The sequence below is a fragment of the Ovis aries genome, chromosome 1 (genome assembly GCF_016772045.2).
Source record: "Ovis aries strain OAR_USU_Benz2616 breed Rambouillet chromosome 1, ARS-UI_Ramb_v3.0, whole genome shotgun sequence".
Taxonomy (NCBI): domain Eukaryota; kingdom Metazoa; phylum Chordata; class Mammalia; order Artiodactyla; family Bovidae; genus Ovis; species Ovis aries.
This window is the reverse complement of record NC_056054.1, coordinates 266,945,987-266,962,950: the sequence shown is the minus strand read 5'-3', so window position 1 is coordinate 266,962,950 and position 16,964 is coordinate 266,945,987. Positions and strand designations below refer to the sequence as shown.

At 56.8% G+C, this 16,964-nt stretch overlaps 1 protein-coding gene across 6 annotated transcripts in view; it reads right to left on the bottom strand.

Annotated features, from left to right (window-relative positions):
* Window positions 1-16,964, bottom strand: part of DIP2A (disco interacting protein 2 homolog A) — a 109,360-nt gene that overhangs the window by 7,255 nt on the left and 85,141 nt on the right. For 5 of the 6 annotated variants that reach the window (XM_042238097.2, XM_027961400.3, XM_042238114.2 and 2 more), the window contains 12 exons: window positions 16,479-16,680; window positions 15,594-15,703; window positions 15,135-15,215; window positions 12,325-12,448; window positions 7,743-7,864; window positions 7,538-7,649; window positions 6,283-6,392; window positions 5,793-5,923; window positions 4,526-4,694; window positions 4,004-4,174; window positions 2,217-2,278; window positions 1,365-1,422 (listed from right to left, as the gene is read on the bottom strand). In XM_042238097.2, coding sequence (XP_042094031.1) covers window positions 1,365-1,422; window positions 2,217-2,278; window positions 4,004-4,174; window positions 4,526-4,694; window positions 5,793-5,923; window positions 6,283-6,392; window positions 7,538-7,649; window positions 7,743-7,864; window positions 12,325-12,448; window positions 15,135-15,215; window positions 15,594-15,703; window positions 16,479-16,680 — 1,452 coding nt within the window. Of the gene's footprint in view, window positions 1-1,364; window positions 1,423-2,216; window positions 2,279-2,434; window positions 2,542-4,003; window positions 4,175-4,525; window positions 4,695-5,792; window positions 5,924-6,282; window positions 6,393-7,537; window positions 7,650-7,742; window positions 7,865-12,324; window positions 12,449-15,134; window positions 15,216-15,593; window positions 15,704-16,478; window positions 16,681-16,964 lie in introns of those variants that run through there. The other variant, XR_006057511.2, reaches the window with a different exon arrangement.

Below are 16,964 nucleotides of genomic sequence, written 5' to 3'. Positions count from 1 at the left end.
AGGACCCAGAGCTCTTTCCAGAACCCCAGTCCATCAGGCCCAAGTTACTGTAACAGAGATATACAGGGGGTGAAGTCCATCAAAACTGAGTGCAGAGCCACATGTGATAGGAAATAAAAATGTACCAGAAAGAATTAAAAACTGCTTTGAGAAAAACCACCATGTTTATAGAAAGGACAAAGCAGATTGCAGTGGGACATCGCTGGGCACCCAGGGAAGGGTAGGGGAGCCCAGGACTGTCTCTAGCCCCCAGCCCCTCCCTCCGACACCCACACTCTCCCTCCTCCCCTTCACTCCGTGAAGTTCCAGCCACACTAGCCTCTCTGTGGCCCCGGGACCTTCACACCAGCGGAGGCTGCTCCTCCGCTGGGGCCGCCCTTGGGGGGTGCACAGCCCCTACTAGCTCCGCTCCCACACCCCCAGGCTCGTCAGTGCTGCCCCGGCTGCCCTGTCCCTCTCTGGGCACGCCCCGCCTCCTGAGAGGCAGGCACGTGCACAGCGTGTGTGAGCAGGGCTGGGGGCTGTGCTGGCTCCAATCTGTCGCACATCCCCCTCAAGTCCGTCCCCCTTCACCCTGCCTGACCGCTCCTGGGAGCCTTCTTCCTTCCTCCAAACCTCCCCTGGTTCTGAAGATGCCTGGTCTCCTGGGTCTATGCCTGCTGAGCCCTCATGGTGGTCCACAGTTTTTCCCTGGGTGCCCTTGGGTGGTCTCACGGCCCCACCACCTAAGCCCCTGATACCGCTGCTGTGGTCGAACCAGGCCTGGACTGCTTTAATGGTGAACTGCCACTAGGGATACTGCCTGGCTGTCACCTGAGCCAGGGGAGAAGCTCTTCCAGGCCCCAGTGGGCTGCTCCAGGCCCCAGTGGGCTGCTCCAGGCCGCGCAAAGGCACCAGGGCCTCAAGACCCAGCAGTGCAGTTCCTGCAGGTCTGCATCTGAGGTCTTCCCTCTGGGCTGGAGCTCAGATGTGGACAGAAAGATCTGGAGAGTGTGTGAGAGTGTGTGTGCATGTACGTGTGCGTGTGTATGTATGTGAGTATATGTGTATGGTAGTGTGACTGTGAGTGTGCATATGTTTGTATGTGTGTGTCTATATGTGTAAGTGTGTCTGAGTACGTGTGCCTGTGTATGTGTGATTGTGTGAATGCATGTGAGTATGTGTCTGTGTGCAAGTGTATATGTATGTATGTGTGTGTGTGTCTGTGTGTGTGTCTGTGTATGTGTGTCTGTGTGCAGTGTGTATGTATGTGTGTGTCTGTGAGTACACGTGTGTGTCCATGTGAGTGTGTGTGTGTATGCAAGGAGGTAAGGCCAGCCGGACCTCAGGGAACATAAGCTGGAAGCCAAGCCCCACGCCACTACCTTTCCGGACTCAGTCAATGGCAGACTGTGCGGAGAGCCCCGTTCCACCAGACGTACCCTACAAATGAACAAGGGAAACAATAAACTTGACTACACAGACAACAATCTCTAAAGAAGGCAACTCATAAGGTAATCAGAATTGATTAACACTGTGATGGGCAGTCCCGTGACAACAGCCAAGCCTTTAGCCTTTGATCGTGACCTTCCTGTGACCTTGGGACAGTGACTTCAGGTGCCTGGCTCAACCAGGCACAGGCTCAGGTCAGGAACCCCTGGCCAGCTGGCCTCGCCCTCCAGGAAGCTCCACCATGGTTTCCCTCAAGCTGAATGTGAGGGTCAGAACCAGGATCTGGCTCTAAAGCTGGGAGGGACGCAGGCCTCTAGGCACACACAGTGGGGCCCCCAGGACACATCTGCTGACAGGATGCCTACATCCTGCCTGGAGACGGGTCTTCTTGTTTTTTACCCATAAAAATCCAAGAGTCACATGCTCGGTCACTCTTGGAAGGTCGCTCCCTTCCTGGTCGTGGGAATGACTGATTAAAGGAGGACATGGTGAGACTTCCCTGCGGTCCAGTGGCTAAGAATCCTCCTGCCCGTGCAGGGGGCCATGGGTTCAACCCTGTTTCGGGAAGATCTCACATGCCAAGGGGCAACTAAGACCATGTGCCACGACTACTGAGCCCAAGCACCTAGAGCCTGTGCTCGCGACCAGAGAAGCCACTGCAGTGAGAAGCCTGCGCACTGCAGTGAAGCCCCGCGCAGCAACAAATAAAACAAAATGACTTTTTTAAAAAGGAAGGACACAGTGAGCAGGGGAGGCCCAGGCTGAAGGGGGCTGGGGGCTGTTACCTGTCATGGCGCAGTGCCCTCATGTCCACATAGACAGTTGTGGGGTCTGGGCCGGCCGTGCCCTGCAAGGGGAGCAGAGGAACGTCCACTCAAACCTCACGCCCATCGTTTCCAGGGGTGCAGCATGCACACGGGCACAGCTCCTCCCAGCCGGGGCGGGGGTGGGGGCGGGAAGGCAACTGCTCTGCCCCAGCAGGGGTCTGCCTTCCTCCACACACCTGCAAGGCTTGCCGACATGGCGGGAAATCTCCCCTAGCACTGAAGGGAGAGATCAAGGCAAACAACCTCACATTCCAGTCCTGACAGCTTCGATTCCCACTGGTCCCTGGAAAACACCACCATGGGTTTGGGGGCATTTCCCTGAGCCATGCTTGCTCGGACCTAATTCTCCTAAGGGCTGAGCACAGCAAGGCCCCTTCAGGGGCGAGGCCTCAGCAGGACGTTCAGTGATGTTCCCACTCCGCTCCTCTCACCTGACACCTGACGTTGGCCCTGACAGAGGACAGCACATCCCTTCTGTTAGACACCAAACATCAAACTACACAGACACTCCGCCCCAACACCATTCTCTGGCGATCCCAGACAATGTCACCAACGTCTGCCCTGGAATGAAGACGGCTCTTCCTCCAGAGGCAGCAGACTGAATGCTAAATACTTCTGAAAATATTCTGCTCTTAAGCTCGTTTTTTACAAAGGAGCGAGACCACAAGAGGCCACATGAACTCACAGAAGCACAGAGGCACCTCGAGGTCAAGGTCAAGGTCATACCTGCTCAGCCAGCTTTCCCAGCCTGTTGGGCTGACAGACACAAAGGAGACCAGCAGAGCGAGACAGGGAAGAGACGCCACAGGAAACACAAACAGAGAGCATAGGCACGTGAGGAAGGAGCTGAGAGAGAGCAAAATGCATCACTGCATTGAAGCGCACAGAGCAACAGCCAGGCTCCTGCTGACGTTTCCAGGAAGGAGGACCCGGCTCCCAGACACTGAGCAGACAGAAGGGCTGCACTTATAGCCTCCAACCCCACGCCACCAGTCGAGGTGCAGCTGCACCATCGACATCAGGAGGGATCTCCTGAGGGACCCCTCCACCTCCTCCTGCCACTCAGTAAGGTTCCAAGCAAGACCTGGACGGTCAGCCATCTATACTGTGGAGAGGATGTCACAGGAACACCTGGACAACAGGACGCTGATCTCCCCAGTCCAGACATGCCCTGCGCTCGGCGGGCATTGGTCAGGACCGTGACTGTGGTTCTCCTGAGGCCTTTCCTCCCAACAACACTGAATGTGGGAGCGGGTGCATGCAATGCCTTTTAGAAAGAAGTGGGATTCAGATACCAGCCAGAAACCTCGAAAAGAGCCCCAGTCCCCTGAAGAAGCAGAAGAACACTGCTGCAGTGAGCTGTTTTGAAACTTTGTTTCCTTTTAAAAAGTAAAATACCTCAGTGTTTCAAAAATGAATTTAGGGCAGTATAAACGGTCACACTCATTAATGTTTCCATTTAATTGCCAGATGTCTTACAAAACAATAAACTTAATCTTGCTTTAGAATATTAGCTGCATACTGTATCCAGCTTATAAATTCCTCTTGGTAATTGTCACTGTTCAAACACAACTGGTGCTTTTTCCAAATAAGCCTTTGTTCATCAAGAACAGAATCTCTTAAACGATAATGCTCAGTTCTCAAAGCCATATTTGGAAAATGCAAAAGGCTGGAGCCAGAAGGGACCAAAGGACGGGGCAGCGCAGGATGTGCTCAGGCGCCCAGAGGAAGCCCCGCCGCCTTACCTGGAGGCAGATGGCCACATTGACCCTGCAGCCGAACGTGGTGCTCACGGCGCGCGCGGGCAGGCCCAGATCTCTGAACAGCTTGGAGAAGGACTGTGTGAGCGCGATTCTGGGCCGCTCCTCAGCTACCACCATGCAGGTGCGCACACACGACAGGTTCACGCCCTTCATCTGTGGGAGGAGCGTGCATGCCACGCCTGCGTCTGCGCGCAAGGGCCAAACCACACGGAGCCCCGCCCCCTGGGTTCTGTGCCTCCACGCCCCCACACCCGTCCTCTGCCCAGCCCCAGTCCCTGGGGACCATGAGGCCTCAGAGATCCCTCGGTACAGTACCGCTCAGAGCCAGGGTCGGACCCACCCCTCATCTCCCAGAAGAAGTGAGGGGCCGGTGCGGGGTGCTCCACAGGTGTGTGGGGGTGGAGCTCACAGCGCTGGGCAGGGCCCCCAGAGAGGGTTTTGTTTCCAGCCCCCTCTTCCCACTGGAACTGTCCCTGGGGTCTCTCCAGGCCCTCCCACACTCACTCTGAGCGCCGCCGTCTGCGCACCCAGGCCCCGGGCACACATCTCCATCACTGAGTAGGAGCAGAAGGTGACGCGCGCCTTGTACTGGCTGACAGCCCATAGCCACAGGGACACGTTGGTCTCCAGCTCCGGCGGGGGCACCAGCACCGACTGGTGTCCAGAGTAGACGCTGCGACAGCGACAGGGAGGGGTCAGCACTACACCTCGCCCCTCAAGGATCTGCCCTTCCAGGCAGAGTCCGCCCCTCCTGCTCTGGTCAAGTTGGGGTTTTGGTGGAAAATGTAGGACGCAGGTCTGCCCACCCGCATTCAAGGACCCAGGGTCACTGTGAGGGACCCGCTGCGGGCAGGGCTAGGTTTTACTCATGAAGATGGGTCCCTACTTCCCTGTCCTGGATGGAATTGATAGTATTACAGAGTGTGCATTTAATAAAAATGCACTTCTACCCTTTAACCCAGCCACCAGCACACTCACTTACACCAGCCACTCACACGTGTATCCTCTGCTTCCTGGACCCTTAATAATGTATCTTGGAGATGGGTAGGGGGTGGGACTTTAGAGAAGCAATTCAGTTAGCAGGTGGTAAGGAGAAGTGGATGGAGCTGTGCCTGCACACCCATGGTGCATGCCCCTGTACACTCACCCTCCACTCACCTGCACACCCACCCTCCCCTCACCTGACACACACCTTCCCCTCACCTGACACCCACCCTCCACCCTCCTGCACACCCACCCTCCACTCACCTGCACACCCACCCTCCACTCACCTGACACCCACCCTCCACGCCCCTGCACACCCAACCCTCCAGGCCCCTACACACCCAACCCTCCACTCACCTGCACACCCACCTTCCACTCACCTGCACCTCCACCCCCCCTCACCTGCACACCTACCTTCCCCTCACCTGACACCCACCCTCCCCTCACCTGACACCCACCTTCCACCCCCTGCACACCCACCCTCCACTCACCTGCACACCCACCCTCCACCCCCCTGCACACCCACCCTCCACTCACCTGCACACCCACCCTCCACCCCCCTGCACACCCACCCTCCACTCACCTGCACATCCACCCTCCACCCCCTGCACACCCACCCTCCACTCACCTGACACCCACCCTCCACTCACCTGCACCTCCACCCTCCACTCACCTGCACATCTACCTTCCCCTCACCTGACACCCACCCTCCACTCACCTGCACACCCACCTTCCACTCACCTGCACACCCACCCTCCACCCCCCTGCACACCCGCCCTCCACTCACCTGCACAGACACCACAGGGCGAAGCCAAGGCCGCAGTAGGGGTCGAGGCAGATGGCGATCTGCCTGGAGGGGTACAGCTCACACTGCAGCTTGATGGAGCGGCACAGGGCGCTGGTGGCCGCATGCGACATCTGAAGGAGTAAAAGCCCACATACACCAAAAAACCCCCAGGAATGCACACTAAAAACCTTGTAGGCGAGACTTCAGGGCGATAAAGAATTTTAACAGAGCTTTTGGTGACAGACTCATCCAAGCCACCTGGTTGTCGAGGCCAGAGTCATGAATCAGAAAGTTCAGATATCATAAAACATCAAGCCGTGTGTTACTCTTCAGGCTAACCTAATTTGGGGGTTTACTGATATTTAACACAAGCTTTAAAGAGCAAAACTGGTGCTTCCAGCTCTGGGAGGAAGCAGGGCCTGCACAGACCCGCATCAGCGCTCTCCGTGTCAGGGACGAGGCAGACGGGGGCTCCAGCCAGAGGACCCACCTTCACACCCGCCAGGATCCCTGTCGTTGACACGCTGAAGTCCAAGTACGCAAGCACATCTGGGGATGGGGGCCTGAAGATGCTGGCCACCTTCTTCTTGGGTATGTCATCTGTGGACCAGGAGACACAGGTGGTGTGGATGCCACTTCAGTGCTCGCAGGGAAAGGGGAGACAGGACTGCACCTGGGGAGCAGGGAGCTCGGAGCAGAGGTCAGGCTGCATGTGCACATGGGGAAGGTGCGTGGAGAGGACCCTCGCTAACCACACTGAGCATGTGGCGGCTGACGGCATGGTGGACATGGACCGGAGAAGGCAGGCTGCGAGAGCCCCCCAGGAAGCTTGGAGGAACACAGACTAGGCTGGGTCCCGGAGCCTGTGATGAGCCAGGCTCATTGCCGTTTCTGCGCACAGCGAGCACTGAGAAGTTGGGTCAAGCTCCCTCAGCGAACTTCATCACACCCCTCAGCAAACTTCATCACACCCCTCAGGACCACAGGGCACAGCGCTGACTGCACACAGGTGGGCACAGGTGAGGCGGGGCAGGGAGTGAGCGAGGCAACAGGATGTCTTCGAGCCTGTTTGCCCCGAGCCCACCCCGGGCCCCCTGCCACCAGCTGCCGCCACCAGCTGCCTGCACCAGCTGCCTGGGCCAGCTCCCAGTGCCTGCAGTGGTATCAAGCAGGTGGTCATGGACACACGGTCCTAAACCTCCTCTCGTGGGCAGTGCCCTGGTGGGTAAGGTGTGACGGGGAGCAACGGGGAAGGAGGGACCGTGTCTGTTCGCAGTGGGCACCTGTGTGGCCTTGTACCCTGAATTCCCCACAGAGCCTGCAGAGAGCAGTTGGTCTGGGGTGTCCTGAGGGGGAGGGGCTGGGACCCTCTCAGCCCTCAGGCTGACCCAACAGGCCCAGGCAGAGGGCCCGTGTGACTCTCCTGGGGACCCGCGAGGGGTCTGCACTGTGGGAGCTGTCCGGTCCCCACAACTGCCCACTGCTGCGTGGGCGCTGAGTGCAGCAGGGGGCATCTGTCTGCAGGCGCATGGCCTCAGAAGGACCTCTGCTCTCCACTGGCCACCCTCTGCTCTGGCACCCGCTTTAGGCTCGAGGTGCCAGATGGGCTGCCGGTGCCCCACTGGCCAGGCTCTTCTCACCACCTACTCAAGCTCTTTCACCCAACTTCAGTATTTGGGTGGTGACAACGCAATCCCTACAACACAAGAAGGAGAGGGCTGATCCTAGGCGCAGCACACACACACCTGTGTCCAGAATGGTCGGCCAGGTCCTGGCGTCCACGGTGGCTGCTGCTTCTTTGGACCTGAGCAGCCGCATGATGGCCTGTGTGGTAAGCACGCACGCAGACTTGCTGACCTGCAGGGCACAGGGTTGAGGGCACAGCTGAGACAGCGCCCGGGAGCAAACCGCGCTCAGGCCCACCACGCTCAGGCCGCGGCGCCCACCTACCTCCACAATCATCTTGACGGTAGGAAGTGTGGTGGCAAGGTTCTGGGGGTGTGGGGGCCGCACAGTGACGGGCACGCAGCCGCAGTACAGGCAGCCATAAAAGGCAGCAATGAGGTCCACCCCTGGAGAGACACGATAAAAGGCAGCCCCAAATGTCCAGGCTGTGGGTCCACCTACCATGTGTGAACTAAACCACCCTCTCCCACCACAGTGAGCACCCCAAACAGCTCTGTAGGGAGGGACAGGTCGCCCCTGGCCCAGACCCAGGGAGACAAGGAGGTGGGTGGGGTGCAGCCACGGCCCAGAGGAGCCTATGGTGGACAGGAGGCCCAGACCTCGTGGAGCAAGCAGCGTGTTCTGCCCTCCAGGGCAGTCTGTAGGTGGGTGGGCGAGGCTGGCAGGACACTCTGAAGGTGAGCTGCCCACCCAGAAACACCACACCTCCTCCTTGCATCTCCACCCTAACATGGGAGCCAGTCCGTCCCTGGTGAGGCTCATATCTTGGCAAGGGGCCAGGATGTCCCTGCCCTGCTCTCAATCTCTCAACGCAACGTGGGGCTACTCACGGCTCCTTCAACTCGTCTATGTATTGAAAATTCTCCATAATTAAAACCAGGGGGAACCGAACCACACTTAAAACACAGCTTTCCCATTTTGACCTCATTCAGACTTAAGACCATCTGCACCCACACCCTAGAGGCCCTGAAGACACTGCCCTCAACTGAGACAAGGCCCTGCATGGCATCACTAGGCTACAAGACATCAGCCTCAGGCTGTTCTGATTCCAGAGTCAAGATAAATATGCAATGTTTGACCCAGCTAGTGGGTTTCACCACACTACAAGTCCCCGATGCTCCATCAGGGCCAGGAGCACTCGGTGTGGTCACTGTCATGGCCCAAGCTCCTCCACCAGGGACCAGCCATCCTCACTGTGCCTGTGGGCAGCTCAGGGGACAGATGAGCTGACAGGCAGGCTGACACGTGCGAGCATCCTCATACCAGCACGACCACTGTGCCCAACGCGCCACACAGCAAGCACCGCCAGCAGCTCGAACCCTCGAGCTCATACAGCTCACGCTATCCCCTGCCTGCAGCCCACTCCCTGCAGCCCCTGCAGGGTCACACACCCCTCACAGGAGATGCACACCAGGTCCTATGTGTACCTGCAAACACCTGCCCCCTCCCGCCTCGAGCAGGGTGTGGTCTGCCCTCCAGCTGTCAATTATACTCTCCTCCTGCTGCGAAGTTTTTAAAATGTACATTCAGACCTTCACCATGCACTATCACTTTTTATGCATAGTGTCAAAAAAGCCCCAAAGCAGAGAACAGAATCAGGCCCCCATCTGTCTTTCCTCCTATCATTTCAGCATGTCCACCCACCCTCTCCCCCAGCCTGCCAGTGCGTCCCCAGGCCTCCTCTCAGTCAGTGGTGCACGCCCTGCACTGAGTCCAAGGATAAGAAAAGAATGGGAACTGCGATCGGTTCTGGACAAAAATGACCTCACATTCCTGGAACTGAAATGAGCAGGAGTGACTGTGATGCCAGTGGGAGTCCTGCAGCGTCCACATCACCTAGCATCTGTGTCAGGAAACCCGCCAGGCTCTGTGCAGGGAGCGCTCCACAGCAGCCCGGGGACCGTACCAGCACAGACAAAGTGCCCAGCACAAGCCACGTCCCACCAGACACACTGAAGGGAGACGGCATTGCAGGGCTGGGTTCCCAGGAGTGGCACCATGGACACGTGAAGGAAGCCGTCATGCAGGAGACCTGAGTCTCGGAGAACAGCCCCCAAAACAGGACTTCAGGCATTCCAGAAGCAAGAAACAGATGAAGAAAAGGCAGTAATGAGAAAGAACATTTTCCTGAGAGGAGGATTAAGTGGGTAAGAAAGTGAGAGAGGACCCAGACCCGGGCATTTCCTAATAAAACTCCTGAGCTGGAACCAACAAGCTTCCAGGTGACACAACAACAAACACAAAGTGGGGAGGGGAGGGGAGGGGAGGCTGGTGCTCATCACCTGTAGCCCTGCAGAAGCACTTGGAGAAACCTGGGATTCCTGGCCCAGGGAAGGACAGGCTGCCAGTCAAAGTGCAGGGTCTTCCAAGGGCCCCTCACCTGGGCGCCAGACACAGGAGAGAAACTGCCAGCACTGAAGCCCCGAGACGAGGCAGGAGAGGGCAGGGCAAGAGGAGCAGGAGAGCCAGAGTTGCCGCAGCAGGTGGAGCAGAGTTGCCGCAAGGACAGGGTGCCGGGCTGCGTGGGGCAGGCAGGGCTGGAGGGAGTGTGGGAGGACCTGGAGCCCCGAAGGCATGGCCATCCTGGTCAGGGAGGTTCCAGAGGAGGTTGTCTTGTTCCCACCCCTGGGGGTCTGATCAGACAGCAGCTGAGGACTTGGGATCAGCAAGCCAGCCCAGCTTGGGATGACCCATGGCGGGGCAGAGAAGGTGACAGGAGAAGGGAGGCTCCCTGACGGGGGCCAAGTCCCACACAAAGTACAAGAAAAAGAACCAGAGGTCGATCATCATCTGTCCAGAAAAAGACAGCAGATAAGAACTGCAGCCCTTTCAACATGTGCTAAGATGCAATACATTAAAAGAATGATACAAGATATAAGAGAATGACCGAAATGAGAATTAAACAAATGAGGAAAGGACTAGAAGTTATTTTAAAAAAACAATTCAGAAATGGAGATGGAACTAGAAGGAGCCCAAGAGCAAACAAGACAAGGGACACAGAGGTCGTGGAAAATGACAGAGAAGAGCTAACACAGGGGCGATGGGAGCAGCAAGGAGAATGAACGCCAAGAAAATCCAAGCAAAGGCAGAGAGAAGACTGTGATTCTAGAAAACTCCCCTGAGAATAGAAGGCAGGCTTGCAGCTTGGTATTCACAGGCACTTTACATATTGTGAGGCCCTGCCTGGAGGGAGGGTGGAGAGCACAGCTGCCTTCCGTGTGGGAACGCTGACCTGTAACAATGTCACAACCACACGGAGGACTTTAAGAAGGGAAAATGTCCTTCTACCGCTGACAGCAAAAGCGCAAGTGAGTCACAGAGGAAGAAAACGAGATCACAGTCCAACCCGATGCTTGAGGCTGGGAGAAAATGGACACGTTTGAGGCCCCAGCAGGGACGACTATCGCCACAAAGTGTACAGACTGTCATCAACAAGCCGGAGCACAGGGGACACTGTCCCCATGAACCTTCCTGAGAAACTAGTCAGGGACAAGGCAACAGTACCACTGGAACAGAAAGACGGACGTGTGCATGGCTGGAGGGCTCTGAACACAGGCCTGGTGGACTGCGGGGGAGGAGAGGCCAGCTTCGCAGTTTCTGCTCCACCCTCCCCTCCCTGCAACCACCACCCCATGCACAGCTACAGGGAAGGTGGGTGGAGGAAGCCTGTGCGAAAACTCACATGGGGTGGGGGGGCAGTCATGTATGACAGCCATCATTTGGGGGTCCTGCGTGTGGCACAGGATGAAGCACGTGAGTGGTCTGGGCACATGTGAGTTCTACAGACTCCCAGCCTGACCCTCGGTACAAAAGGAGACAGAGACATCATGGAGACAAGGTTCATTGAAAACCTATAATCCTGAGTCTGAATGAGTGGGACAGCATGAACGCAGGAGGCACTGCCTCTAAGAGAAGCTATGACTCTCATTTTCAAATTGGAACTCTGATCACAGAAGGGGTTAAGGGGACTGTGGCCAGCCCAGGAAGGATGAGCTCCCAGTGCCCAGACTGGTACTGCCAACACCAGGCTCCATGGAGGACTGGCCAGGCACCTAGTTCCAGCAGACGCAGGAAGGTCAGGATGGGAGGTCACACCCAAGGGCCCAGTAGCAGCTCCCATGGGAGTGCGACAGGGCACAGAGCTCATTTCACTGATAGCAGCAAAGACACAGCATCCCACCTTTCACAGCAAATTCTACCACTGGGTGACCAGATCCTAATCAGGGGAAGTGTCTGTTTAGTTTTACGGCTGGTCAGAGTTAAAACACCACCATTTAGTGACCCCTAAGGAGTTAGTGAAGGTGGGACAAGGTCATCGATAGGAGCTAATGTGCTAATTCTACAAAAGGAGGAAGCACCCGAGGACATTCAGGGTCTGGCGAGGGGAGTAAGCCTGATGTGGGGTTCCTCGTGGAAGCCCAGGAGCAGCCACCCAACATACACAAGCCACTCCAGACAGCCGGGATGCTCAGGACCCAGGGAGAGATGGAAAGAGGGCAGCCTGCAGGTTACAGGAGCTGCTCACTGGGGTGGTCAAACTAAAGAAATGGGAGGAACGATGACCATGGAGGTCAGGACAGAGGCTACTTCAGGAGAGCGGAGCAGGTGGCTGGGTCAGGAAAGGCAAAGATCCATCACTTGACCTGGTCGCCTTGTTACTGGTAATAAAACAGGGTGGGGGTGGGGAGGGAAAGAACAGCTTGGTGAGAAGAGCAAGAGGAAGGCAGGCTGCACTGAGACGGGCAGGGGTGGACTCACAGCTCGCCGCGGGCGCTCACAGGGTACAGACGTGGACAGAGGGTGGGTGAGGGTCGGGGTGCAGCGGGGCGGGGCCCACGGGTCTTACCTGGAGGGTAGACCAGGGCCACATGGGCCCCGGCGCTCAGCCTCGCCTTCTCCATCAGAGCAGCGGCCACTCGCTCAGCCTTTTTGTGGAGCTGGACGCAGGTTGCGGTGCTGGTGACTGTGCCCTAGGAAAGCAATCGTGGGCACGCTGAGCTGGGGCATGGGGGTGGGGAACTCTGGACACTCCACGCACAGCCTCCGTCTGAGACCCTGTGGCCAGGAGCCAGGACAGGTGCCACCCCAGCCCTGCCTGCTGTCTCCTTGGCTTCTGTGCCTCCTCAGGGACTGCTGGTCCACCACAGGTCGACTCGGTGAGTGAAAAAGCCCTTGTAGCCGTTATGATGAAATGTTTCATATATAAAAATATTGTAAAGAATAATGTGACGAGCAGCCACCCAGTTTCCATTACCTAGTATTCTGCCACATTGCTTCACTGTCTCTTTTATAAAATAAATCATCACCACTCCACATACGCCTCCAGTCCTATTCTCTTCCTCCTAGAAGCAACCCTTTTCCTGGACATCAACACACATAAGTAAATAGTAAGCAGTAAACAAACATCCCTGAAGTGAACCCTGACACCAGCTCAGTCGCCCCACCTCCCCAGCTCCAAGCCCTGGGTCACACAGGCTGGTCTTTCAGGGAGCCTGGGAGGGCGAGTGGCTAGTAGGGCTGCCCCACACCCGGTCTCTGCAGAGGACAGCTGGGCTGGGACCAGCGCCAATCTAGTCCTCCCTCCCCCTGCCGACCTGTCTGAGCTCACGCTCTCCTTACGAGAATCACAGAGCCACTGAGCCTAACTAACCATCACCATCCTCCAGGATGGCCCGGCGGAGCATCTAAACTCTCACCACTCCTCAGCTGGGGCCCCACCACACATGCCTGAGGGCTTCGCATGGTGGGTCAGATGTACTCCTCACACGCAAGCTGAGGTTCAGAGCTGGGCACACGCTGGAGCCCAAAGGCCCAGAGCTCTGCTAGTCCCCAAGGCCAGGGGCCACCTCATGCCAGGGATACCACCTGCAGAGGCACAGGCTTCCTCCTAGGTCAAAGGCCAGCACATGCTCAGGTCCTAAGGACAATTCAAACCTGAGGAAGCTGACAAACCAGAAGAAACGCAAAAATCTACACGGTTTTGGAAAGGATCTGAAGGGCCCTCCCAAGCTCTTAGCTATAAAGATAATCGTGAGCACTGCTGGCTGACCCTAGGCCTGGTGGCGTCTCTGCACACTTCCACCGGTGCTCCCACCTCCCTGGGAAACACCCCATCTGCATAGACACCTGGCCTGCACCTAGGCCACCCTCATGTCCCACAAGCTTGCCTCCAACCACACCTCACACTCATCCACAGCCCCTGTCATCTCTGAATGGCTAACTTGTGCCTGGGCCACGGCCCTGGCTCCCCACTCCCATCCTCACCCTCTCACAACCCATAGGAATCACCCAGAATTCATCACACCCTCATGCTCACGTCCAGGCCCCCAGCACACACCGAGGGTAAACCCAGTGCCCAGCCTCGCCTGCCTTAGAGCTCCGGCTGCACCCATCTTAAGGTTCTCCCACAGCTGACTTTATCTTGGTCAATGCTACTTATTGACTTTGGAATTCAATCAGTCATAAACAAACGTCTCCAGTACATTGTCCAGGTCTGCAGGAAGACAGCACCTCTCCTGAGCACTGGTTTTCTAGCAGGCAGACTTGCTTCAGCAACTGGGGAACAGGGGCCTTTAAAAAAAAATCTTATTTAACATTGTATATGTAGCAGGTATTGATCAATATTTTTTGAATGAAGAAACAGTAGCCAAGAGCAAGCCACTGAGAACCAGGCTGGTGCTGCTAAGACGTGAGGGCACACGGGTCCTCCCAGGCCAGGACGCATCTAACAGTGAGTCACGCAGAGTGGTCATGGTTACTCTCTGTTTTCATAGTTTGTCTACTGGCCCATAACTAACAGTTTCTCCTTTATACCTGAGAAGCTCCTGGTACCATGTAACACCCACTGAAAGTTACCAGGATTAGGGCTGTAAGCCGTATTTGTTGTGTCACAGCTACAAAGGAAGAAGGTCTAAGTACTTTTTACAAAATAAACATTTGTTTCTAGTTTACTTAGGAGAATTTACATGCATGAAAGTGAAAAGTGAAAGTGTCAGCCACTCAGTTGTGTCCAACTCTTTGCAACCCCATGGGCTGAAACCCTCCAGGATCCTCTGTTCATGGTATTCTCCAGGCAAGAATACTGAAGGGGGTAGCCTTTCCCTTCTCCAGATTTTCCGGACCTAGTGATAGAAACCAGGTCTCCTGCATTGCAGGCAGATTCTTTACCATCTGAGCCACCAGGGAAGCCCCATTTACAAGCATACTCTTCATAATCGAAATACAAGGTAATGAGAATTTCCCTGTTAAATACAAATCCACAGAAATGTGACTGTGGCCTGTGTGGAAGCTGAGGTTTTCATGGAGAGAATGACACCACCTGGACGCCCCTGGTGGCTCAGGCGGTAAAGAGTCTGCCTGCAACGCAGGAGACCTGGGTTCAATCCCTGAGTCAGGAAGATCCCCTGGACAAGGAAATGGCAACCCACTCTAGGATTCTTGCTGGGACAATGCCATGGACAGAGGAGCCTAGCTGGCTACAGTCCATGGGGTCACAGAGAGTCGGATGTGACTGAGCGACTAACAAACGTGACACCAGCTGGGAGCCTGGAGGTCAAGGAGTGCTGTCCTCCGGTGAGACCTGAACACATGGCTGGAGTGTGACATGGGCCCTCGCACCATGGGCAGCATGGCCGACCACAGCAGTGCCCGCCTCACCTTGGCGTTGAGCAGCAGGAACAGCGGGTGTTCGGGGGTGGTGTGAGCCCGCCACTGCAGCACATCGGGCAGGAACAGGAACTGCAGGAGGGGTAGAGGGGTCAGGCCTGGTGGCTTCCTGGGCACCTCTTCACCCCTCCACCCGACCCCTGGATTGGGGAGGGTCAGGCCTGGTGGCTTCCTGGGTGCCACCTCCCCCCACCCCACCCCTGGGTTGGGGAGGGTCAGGCCTGGTGGCTTCCCAGGCGCCTCTTCACCCCCCACCCCACCCCTGGGTGGGGAGGGTCAGGCCTGGTGGCTTCCTGGGTGCCACCTCCCCCCACCCCACCCCTGGGTTGGGGAGGGTCAGGCCTGGTGGCTTCCCGGGCGCCTCTTCACCACCCCCCCCACCCCTGGGTGGGGAGGGTCAGGCCTGGCAGCTTCCTGGGCACCTCTTCAGCCCCCACTCCACTCCCTTACCTTCCTTGCCTGCTCACTGTCCTCCAGGTGCGACAGTTCCCTCCCTGAGGCCTGAGCGATTCTCTTCCCGGCGACCAGGTTCCCAACGATCATTGAGGCAGGCCCAACCTCTGGAACACGAGGGGACCTGAGTGAGGAGTGATGACTCTGACAGGTAACCTTCTGAATGGGCAGGCAACTCACTCTTTACTACAGTACAGGCTCAGGAACCAGGGAGGAGGGCCGTGCTGAGTGACAGAGAGAACCTCGCTCTCAGAAGTGAACCCGATAAACACATTCGGCACGAGGCAAATATCCCGACCTTAGCCACAGCTAAACTCGTAGTACATTTCATTATTTTACTGATTAAATGTGCTTCACTTAATGGTATTTTATATACTTAATAATCAACAAAAGTTATTAGCATTTACTTGAGACTTATATCACCAAAGGAATGGAATACACATCACAGTTCCACCAGGGAAGGGAAGCTAACCATTTGCTGGGCTTCCCAGGTACTGCCTGGCCGCTGCGGCAGACCACAGTGCTGAGCAGCAGCACGCACAGCGCCCTTGGCCCCATGGCTGGCTGTGGTGGCCGCCCCACGGCTCTTCAGATTCCAAGCTCCCGGTCTGCTCTGGGGCATCATTCATGCCCCTGGGGCCACCGTGCAGCTTCCACAGCCTGGATGCCAGGCTGCACCCAGTGCCAGGTGGGGCCCCCACACTGGAGGGTGGGGATGTGCTTCTTCCAGGTGGCAGGAGGCGGGGACTGGCCTGCTGTGCTGCTCACTCTGGCTCTCAGCTCCAACCCCAGAGACAGAGGGTTCAACAGGGTGTGCCCTTAAACACAGGCATGGCTGCCGCTGTCTACAGATGCAGCGGGCGTGCTGCGGTGCGTACTAACCTGGCTGCTTCTGCCGAGGCTTGGGGAGGTTGGTAACACATGCATGAGGGCACATCAGCACGTTGCACGGGTGCAGCATCCCCTCCAGGAAGCGCTGCTTGGCCTCAGAAACGTGAATCCCACCGAGAGGAGCCTTGGGCAGGGTGTTGGCAGGAACCAGGGCCAGGCAGTACACGCCCACCTGGTGGATGCTGTCGATGGCCTGGAGGGAGCACGACACAGGGGCCTGCGCGTGAGCACTTGCGACCAGCTCCAGGCTGGGAGCCACAGGAGGGCCAGAACACCCAAGCCCCAAGGTCAAGCAGACTGTGACCTCTGGGACATTAAGAGAAACATGGTGAGACAAGTGTGCATTTCCTACCATTTACACACACATGTGCACGTGTACACTCCAGTACAAATCTGTAACTGCTCACATTAGAAAGAGCCACCAAAGCAGACACTGACTTCCTGTGGGAGAAGTGTGGACAGAGGACAGAAGCCAGG